This window comes from Fukomys damarensis, unplaced genomic scaffold (assembly GCF_012274545.1).
Source record: "Fukomys damarensis isolate Sample0158 unplaced genomic scaffold, DMR_v1.0_HiC HiC_scaffold_20, whole genome shotgun sequence".
NCBI lineage: Eukaryota > Metazoa > Chordata > Mammalia > Rodentia > Bathyergidae > Fukomys > Fukomys damarensis.
The window spans coordinates 3,473,331-3,482,796 of NW_022900932.1; the positions used below are offsets into that span (position 1 = coordinate 3,473,331).

Below are 9,466 nucleotides of genomic sequence, written 5' to 3' on the forward strand. Positions count from 1 at the left end.
TTTTTTTTTTTTTTTTTTTTTTTTTGGTACCAAAGATCATACTTGGGATCTAGTGCTTGCAAGGCAGGCAGTGGAATCTTGGAACTCTGCTTTTTAAGTTGTATTTTTTCCGTCCTCGCCTGCAGTGCGTGATCACCTTCATCGTGGGGGTCGGTACACGTGCACAACACATCTTCATTCTTTTCTGTCCCCTTCCCATTTGTAAATCTCTGTGTCCCTGTTCCTCATTTCTGCACATCCGTGGGTTTTCTAGGGAGATGCTCAGTAGTCTCGGTCACATTCTTAGAGGCTGTGCCCCTGAAAAGGTCGGCATCCCCAGTGGGGACAGTGGTTCTGACCCACCTCCCACCGGCCCCCCGCAGGCTGCCCAGCGGAAGCTGCGCCAGGCCAGCACCAATGTGAAACACTGGAACGTCCAGATGAACAGGCTCATGCATCCGATCGAGCCTGGAGGTGAGAAGGGGCCGAGAGGGCAGCGTCCCCTGGGTTGAGAGGGAAAAGAGAGAGGGGAGACCCCCGATCTCCAGGGCCTGGAGGTCCGCGCCCCGCCTCGCCCCGCGCATGCGCCTTTCTTCTCACTTGTCTGCCTCCTCTGCCAGATAAGCGCCCGGTCACCAGCAGCTCCTTCTCAGGCTTCCAACCCCCGGTGCTTGCCCGCCGCGACTCCTCCCTGAAGCGCCTGACCCGATGGGGATCCCAGAGAAATCGGACCTCCTCACCTAACAGGAGTGAGCAGCAGAAGCCCCTCAATGGTGGGGACAAGACTCCCGCCCCAGCTTCACCCTCTCTGGAAGAAAAACTGGATCCAGCACCAGAAAATTAGCCTTCCTCACCCCTTGTTCCTACCAATGTCACGTCTACCGGGGCCTGGCCACAGCTGGCCTGTGGGTGACACTGGCCCCTGCTAGGAGAGGGCTGTGAGGTCGGGTGCCAGGAGCCCGGCCCTCCCACCGGAAGACACCGCGCTGGGACCGGGTGGGCTTCCCATCGCCCCAGGCCCAGACCGCGGGGCTGTCCGGGATGCTGACGCCTCAGAGCTTGGCCTCGAGGACCCAATGACCTGGGCAGGGACAGAACGGACAGACAAGACAAGGGCCATCTGCCCCCGGCTGCCACCAAGCTATGGAGGCATTTTTCTAAATAAAAACCACTCTGGGAAAGAATGACCGGCTCAGGTCTGTCCACATCTCAGCCACTTCTCCCTCCTTCCCTGGAGTCTGGCAGTGGTTCGGATTTGGACTCTGGAACTGTGCTGCCTGGGTTCTGAACCTAGCTCTGCCGCCCGGGGACCGAGGATGACTTTGTCCGGCCTCCCTCACATCTCTGTACTGTAGATTCCACGCTGGTGAAGTGGAGATAATTGTGCCTGCTTTAGAGGCCGTGTGAGGACTGCGTGCTTAGCACGAGAACTAGGGTTAGTATCCGCCACTGTGTTTATTGAGCATCTGCTCTCTGCCTGGTGATTTCTTTGGTTATTTAATTCTCCACAACCCCCAGGGCTGGATTCTCACTGCTGTCATTTTGCAACTGGACAATTAAGGCTCAGGGAGATCAGGCACCCTTCCCAAACTTGCTTTTCTTCTCCTGTTCTCTGACTCACTGACCTTATTACCTCAGATGAGAGATCTGGTTATCTGGAACTTAAAAAGATTTTCTTTCTCTCTAAACCTATCATCAAATCCATTAGGTTGTCTCTCCTTTGTATCCTCACATCTGTCTTCTTTTCCATACACTGGGCCATGCTGTGGCTGAGGCCTTGGTATCTTTCATCTGGGTGTTGACCTTCGAGTCCTTCTCCACCTTGCCCAATATCTAATAAATCAATAACTCCAATTGCTCGGACTTTCTTAGTTACTCTCAAATCTACCCTTGTGGTGCCATGTCTCATAGCCACTGCCTCACGCTGGTCCTTGTCACCTCCCAACCAGATAAGAGTTATAACCCAGCCTCTGTGTGTGTGTGTGTGTGTGTGTGTGTGTGTGTGTGTGTGTATATACACGTGTGGTTGTGCATATGTGTTCCTGAGCATTGAACCCAGGGCCTTGGCATTGAGCTACATGCCCAACCCTTTTTTCTTATCTGTAACAGGTTCTCAGTCACTGCTTTACCCAGGTTGGGCTCAAATTTGTCACCCTCCTGCCTCAGCCTCCCACAGTGCTGGGATTACCAAGAGTGTTAATAGTCAAGTTCACATTCACAAATATGGCATGAAGGGCCGGGGATTTAGCTCAGTGGTTCCACCACCTGCCTGGCAAGCACAAGGACCCGAGTTCTATCCCCGGTACCAAAAAAAATATATGGCATGAAACACATGGCACTCTGACCCCCAAAGGCTCCAACGCCCTTACCTTCTCGGTCCAGTGGCAGTGCTGTCCTCTCCCTCTCGGCCTCACTCTGGCTGTCCTTTTCCCCTTAATCATGCAGCAGCATCCATAGAATCAAGGCTGACCTTGAACTTGCAGAGATCCTCCTGCCTCAGCCTCCAAGTGCTGGGATTATAGACATGCATCACCATGCCCGGGAGCTTTTGTAACTAAATGTCGAGCTCCTCAAAGGCAGGAGCCACATCTCCAACTACGTCCCCAGTGCTTAGTATACTGCTTGTCTCTTAGGAGATGTGCAACAAACATTTATGGAATGAATATATAAATCAATTCTGAATGAATGGCGATGTCACACAGCTAAAAGCAAAGTGATGGCGTGGCTAAGATTCACACCCAAGCCCATCCATTCAGCAAATGTTGTCTAAGCTCGCCTCAGATGCCTGGTGTCGACAGGTGTGAGCTACTGGGCAGGGAGCGATGGCACACAGCGTCCCTGCCCTCTGGAGCTTGTCTGTCATCTGATATTACAGATCGCATCTTTGGCGAGTCGTCGAGATCTCTGCACACAAGGAACTTCATTGCAGTGTCAGGTGTCACAACACAGCTGCACATAGAACACAATGCAGATTTCAGAAATGGGAAGGGAAGTCAAGACTCGAAGTGTGTGGAAAGTCAGCGAAAAGGGAAGTTTTAGGGTTAGAACTAGAATTGGAGTAGCTTCTTTTTGGTGTGGTGGTGCTGGAGTTTGAACCCAGGGCTAAGCAAATGCCCTGCTACTGAGCTATACTCCTAGACCAGCCCTCGGTTTTCAACAAGTGAAAAAGTAGAGTAGAGCCAGGCGTGGTGGCACACACCTGTAATCCCAGCTACTAGGGGCTGTGTGGCAAGTTCGAGGCCAGCCTGAGCTACGTAGCAAGACCTGCCTCAAAACAGAACAAGACAAGGAAACAAAGAGGAAAGTAGCATTCAAGGCTTGGTGGTATATACCTATACCACCTATACCAGCTATTTGGGAGGCTGAGGCAGGAGGATATTGGTCCAAGGCCAGCTTGAGCAATAAAGTGAGAAAAGAAAGAAGAAAGACTGGAAAGAAGAAAGGAAGGGGTAGAGTGGGAAAGAAAACAAAGTAAGAGCATGAAAAAACCAAATAGGGCTGGGTGTGGTGGCACATACCTGCAGTCCCAGCACTCGGGAGGCTGAGGCAGGATGAGTGCAAGGCCATCCTGAGCTGTTTAGTGAGATCCTGCCTCAAAAAAAAAAAAAAGAAAAGAAAGAAAGAAAGAAAAGAAAAGAAAGAAGCACAACACAAGAAGTCTGGACTCTGGATCCTGGATGGGAGGGTTAAAGATCTAATTGGAGTAGGGCATCCCAAGAGTCCACAGTGGCTGAAGAAAATCTATTTGCAGGTCTTCAACTTCAAGTATTCTCTTCACCAAAATTGCTTTCCCCTTTCACTGTTTCACCTTCCCTGCTTTCAAAGGGCGGATTCACCCCTCAGCTAGCCACACTCTTTCAATAGTGGACCCCCCCAGGGTTGTGTGCCTGGGACACAGAATGACGTAGCGGTTTGGGACAGTAGTGAGAAGGTGGAAGGCAAAAGCTGAGCAACAAACCCCTCTCATATTCCAGTCAGGGGGTTTCCAAATCTCTGCTTTCAAAATGGGAAGGGTTAGCTGGGTGTGGTGGTGCACACACCTCTCATCCCAGCACTTAGGAGGCTGAGGCAGGAGGGTTGCTGAAAATCTGACAAATAAATAAAAGAGGTAAGGTTAGAATTGGGAGTTAGGGTATGTAGCAGTGTGAAGGCCCCTGTCCATCAACCGACAACATATAGTCCTTCCCATTTATTTAGCAGTACTGGGGATTGAACTCTGGACTTCAGCACAGAGCTACATCTCAGCCGTTTTGAGTTTTTGAGATAGGTTCTCCATAAATCACTAAAATGCCTAGGCTGGGTTTAAACCTGTGATCCTCCTGCCTCAGCCTCCCAGAGGGCTGGGATTACAGGAGTATGCCACCACACCCAGCTCACTTAGAGTTTCATGGTTTCAAAATTTCAACATGGCCAGGCGTGGTGGCGCACGCCTATAATCTCAGCCTCTCTGGGAGGCTGAGGCAGATGGATTGCTGCAAATTTGAGGTCAGCCTGGGCTACTAGTGAGTTTAAGGTCAGCCTGAACTACATAGCAAGATCCTGTCTCAAAACAAACAAGGGCTGGGGTGTAGCTCAGTAGTGCCACCGCACCTGCTTGGCAAGCACGAGGTCCTGAGTTTGATCCCCCAAAACAAAACAAAACAAAAAGTCAACATGTATATATATATATTGGTTACAGAGATACGTGCTTTGGTGATCACTAGAAAACTTTCAACATAAGCATAAGAATAGGTTATTTTAGGGCCGGGGATTTAGCTCAGGGGTTCAGTGGCCTGCCTTGCAAGCGCAAGAACCGGAGTTCAATCCCCGATACCAAAAAAAAAAAAAAAAAAAAGAATAGGTTATTTTACAGTTAGCTTTCTGAGAAGATAGTGTACTTCAGATACAAATAGGTGGGAAAAGGACAGTGTAAAACCTCTGCTAATGAATGTGAAGTGTACTCATATGTTTTTCTTTCTTTCCTTTTTTCTTGGTACTGGGGATCAAATTCAGGTCCTTGTGCTTTCGAGGCAGGCGGCAGAACCACTGAGCTAAATCCCCGGCCCTACTCATATATTTTTCAAAGGATGGTTGTATGAAATCACTGCAGGATTACAGTCTTTCTTGTGCAGTAGCAGTTTTACTTTAAAATGTCTAATCTTGGGCCAGGGATGTAGCTCAGTGGTGCTAACACCTGGTTGGCAAGCACAAGGCCCTAAGTTTGATTCCCTGTACCGGAAAAAATAAGTAAATAAAATAAAATGTCAATATTTATAAGACACTAGAAATAATATCGATCCTCTTCAATGATTTACAAGTTTTAAGGTAATGAAAAATATTAGACATCGCTTAATAGTATGCAAGGAGCTGCATCATTTTTATACATTCTTTTAGGGTTCAAGGGGGACAAAAACTAGAAGACTCCTACCACGGAGTGGCCTGACAAAAAAGGCAGAGGGCATCCTGACTGTGGAGATTCTGGGAAGCCAGGGCTCCCCTCGGTGAGGGTGGGTGTGTCCCAAGCCTAGAGGTGTCTGGTGGTGTGACTAGGAAAAGGCAGATGGATCACCCTGACGCTGGTGTTCCATCTACCCTAGGACTGGCAAGGAAGTCGTCTGTAAAGGAACATCTTTAGGGGGCAGGAAGAGATATTTTTCTGGTCTTTTAATCCCACGGTTAGAACATAACTTCTGACCCTTCCAACTTGCGTATCCTGTCTTCCGCGTGCTCAGAGAGACTCAGGACCCGGGCACCACGTGGGAAGGAACAGCTACTGTGGCCCCAGATCTCTCTCTCTCTCTTTCCCTCTCCCTCCCTCTGGTTTGGCTGTGAGGAAGGGTGGGGAGGTGGATCTGGAGTGCAGGAGGTATGTTAGATCCTCTTGCCAGAGAGCACAGGCTCCGGAAGCGGCTGACAAAAGTTGCTTCTCTAGTCTTTGCTTGGGTGGGAGGGGAAGAAGAGGCCACGCCAAGCGGGCGGCCTGAAGGAGACCGAAGCGTCGCCACCTGCTGGCCACAGCGGGATACGGCCGCGGCGAAGATGGCAGAGGACTTCAGAGCCGCTCCCGCCTTCGCATGAGGCACTGTTTCAAGTACCGGATGGAAGCGAGCAGACAGAACTTTCTTAGAACACAGGGGAGCTTTTTAAACAGCCACGAGGCTGAGTCAGGCAGCTCGCAGGCTGTGCAGGCAGGAGCAGGCTCCATGGCAGGAGGCACCCACGGCCAAGCCTGATACAGACGCTGCTGGGCGCTTCTGGGTGTCACCCGCTGCAGGAGGCTGCTCCTGTAGCTGCTGCCACAGCTGTTTGCGACAGGACGCGGAGCTGCCGCTGCCTCTCGCGGAATGGATTCTGCGTGCTCCGTAGTTCTTAGGGCACTCGGCTCCCCCCTTGTCTGGTTGGTGGGGCCCCAACCGCTGGCTGTGCTGCAGCTGCAGAGGAGGCTGGCAACCAACGCCAAGGTGGAGGGAGAGTCCAGAGTGGAAGACGACGTGCGGCGCATGGTGGTGCAATGCCTGCAAACCCAACACTTGGGAGGCTGAGGCGGGAGGATCACCCTGAGTTCCAGGCCAGCCTGGGCTACATAGCAAGACCCCGAGTCAAAACAAAACAAAACACTCAAAAAAAACAAGGGAAGCCTTGAAGGGAACAGATACGCACACCATGGTGCATTCTGAGGCCAACAGTCTCATGGTAAAAGGGAGAAGCCAGGGGTGTGGCAGCTTGCAAAAGAACCCATGCAAGGGGACAGGGCCACGTGTCTAAAGGGCTCTTTGGAGGAAAACCACTGGATTTGATTTAGTTTACCTCCCAGGGATACAGCTAAGATTACTGGGTAGGAAGGAGTACCAGGGGATAAAAATCTTTGCCCAGTGTAAGGAAGTATTTTCTTGATTCTGCTTTTTGAGACAGTCTCACTGTGTAGCTTAGGCTGGCCTCGAACTCGTGGAGGGTTTACAGGCCTGTGCCACCACACCTGACTAGGAAATTTTATTTTTTATTTTTTGGTGGTGCTAGGGATCAAACCCAGGGTCTTGTTCATGTAATGTAAGAACTCTACCACTAAAAGTCGGGCATGGTGGTGCATGCATGTAATCCCAGCACTCGGGAGGCTGAGGCAGGAGGATCGCTGTGAGTTCAAGACCAGCCTGGGCTACATAGTGAGTTCCAGGTCAGTCTCAACTACATAGTGAGACCCTGTCTCAAACAAACAAACAAACAAACAAGAGAACTCTACCACTGAGGCACATCATCACACACACACTCACACACACACACACACACACACCCCCCACACACACCATCAGGGAGTATTTTCAATATAAAGTTTTGAGTTTTGTTCTTCTTTGTTTGCTACATCATAGCTTATCAGAAGGATACAATGTAATTTACCTAAACATTTTTCTGGAGTTGCATCTCCATTTCTGTTGTAGTTGTTATAGATATCACAGAGCTGTGGGAGACATAGGCTTGTAGTCCCAGCAACTCAGAAAGCTGAGGCAGGAGAGTCACTTGAACCCGAGTTCCAGGCCACCCTGGATAACTTTGGAAGACTCCATCTCAAAAAATAATAAAGAGACCAGGTGGGTGGCTCGTGCCTGTAATCCCAGCACTCTGGGAGGCTGAGGGAGAATTACAAATTCTAGGCATGGCTGGGCAATTTAGCAGTTTAGCAAGAACCTGCCTCAAAGTAAAAAATAAAAAAGGCTGGGGATGTAGCTCAGTGTGAAGGCCCTGGGTTCAACCCCAGTACCGAAAAATAAATAAATATTGCAGTATTTTAAAGGCTTTATTTAGGGTTATTTATTAAACCCTGTATTTAGGGTTATGTCTTCAAAACAGATTACCGAAGTGGTATTACAGGGACTAAACATTAGGTATTCATTTAACATATTAAATTTTATACATTCTTAATATAAAATTAAAGGAGCTGGGCGTGGAGGCATACACCTGTGATCCCAGCACTAGAGAGGCAGAGGCAGGAGGATCGTTGTGAGTTTGAGACCAGCCTGGGCTACATAGTGAGTTCAAGGCCAGCCTAAACTACATGGTGTCCTGTCTCAACCCTCCCCATTAATACCTTAATAATACTCCTAGATTTTCTTTTAGCAAAAGAGCTGTCTTTATTAGTGGGAAAGCCTCTTAGAGGTAGGTGACATCTTCAGGGTATGAATGTTAGCAGGAACCCACTACATAGTTCAGGCTGGTTTTGAACTCACTGTGTAGCTCAGGCTGGCCTTGAGTTCGCAATGGTCCCCTGTCTCAGCCTCCTAAACACTGGGAGTATAGGCGTGTGTCCCTTTCTGCTTGGAAAACTGGGGCAATTTATGTTTCCTCCAGAGAGAGTGGGACAGAGGACTGAAAGGTAGGGCAGAGAGGAGGTGATTCTCGAGAGCAGGCCAGGGCCTAGGGGTGAAAGGTCAGCAAGAGAACTTGAGTGTGTGTGTGTATGTGTGTGTGCGTGTGTGTGCGTGACTTTAAAGAAGTCGGTGAGTTCACCATGTCTATCCTGTGGTCCCGTGACCCTGCCTGGTTGTGTCCTAAGGTCTCCTGTGCTCCGTGGGCCATTTTCTGGAAGGGCTGAGTTTCATCTTTAGATTCTGAACCCACGTGGTAGTGCAGCAGCCTGGCGGGAGCAGGAGCCCAGAAGCAGATTCTTAGAGTATAAGTATCTCTGGAACTTGCAGAAATCTTAGATTTGACGCCCACAGTTCATTTCTACTACAGTCTCAAACAGCAAGCAGCTGACATCTAAATTAAAAAATCAAATCGCTCCTCGGCCTTTAGGCTAAGATCAAATGTAAATTAAAAACAATGCAATTCCTTTCAAAAATGGGAAACGAGAAGCAGGAGGGAAATCAGAGTTCCAGCGTGGAGAAAACTGAGGCTGTGCCGCCTAAGGAGCAGGGCCGAGACCGGGCGGTTCCCTATGCAGGAGGAGGGCAGGGTTGTCCTTCCTCACACACCCAGGATTTTGTTCATTTTCAAATGACAAAGCCAAGTTCTTCCAATAAACAGCCTCCTGGGCTGCTCGTCCCTACTTTTCTTAGGATACGTAATAAATACACGGGAATTGGTCCCTTATTTGGGTTAATTTTTAGACAGCGTCTAAATTGTCCAGGTTGGGCTCCACCTTGTGATATCCTACTGCCTCAGCCTCCTAGAGTGCTGACATTACAGTTCCCCCGCCACTCCTTAAAATAGGGACGGGTTGGGATGACAGATCCTTTCTAAGGTCCTAAGGACTAGTACAGTTCGCTCACCGGAAGGATGAGGAGGTGCGCAAAACGACCTCTGCGTTCCCTTCCAGCTCTGAATTTCCTTCTGGGAGACTTGCAGGACCGGTTTGACTTGCCTGGCGCTCCTCCGCGTCTCCCGAGCGCCTCCTTCGCTGCTGTGCCCGCATCCCGAGCTAGAGGGCGCTGCGGGCGAGCACAGGGCAGCGTGCGCGGGGCGGAGCGCTGGAATCAGGGGAGTCTCCAGGAAGCGGTGATTGGCCGCGGCGGGG

The 9,466-nt window shown here is 49.9% G+C and overlaps 1 protein-coding gene across 1 annotated transcript in view; it reads left to right on the forward strand.

Moving 5' to 3' along the window:
* Nucleotides 1-1,825, forward strand: part of Def6 (DEF6 guanine nucleotide exchange factor) — a 21,796-nt gene extending 19,971 nt beyond the window's left edge. The window contains exons 9-10 of the mRNA XM_010605395.2: nt 363-453; nt 600-1,825. Coding sequence (XP_010603697.1) covers nt 363-453; nt 600-823 — 315 coding nt within the window. The 3' untranslated portion in view covers nt 824-1,825. The remainder of the gene's footprint in view (nt 1-362; nt 454-599) is intronic.
* The last annotated feature ends 7,641 nt before the right edge of the window (nt 1,826-9,466 follow it).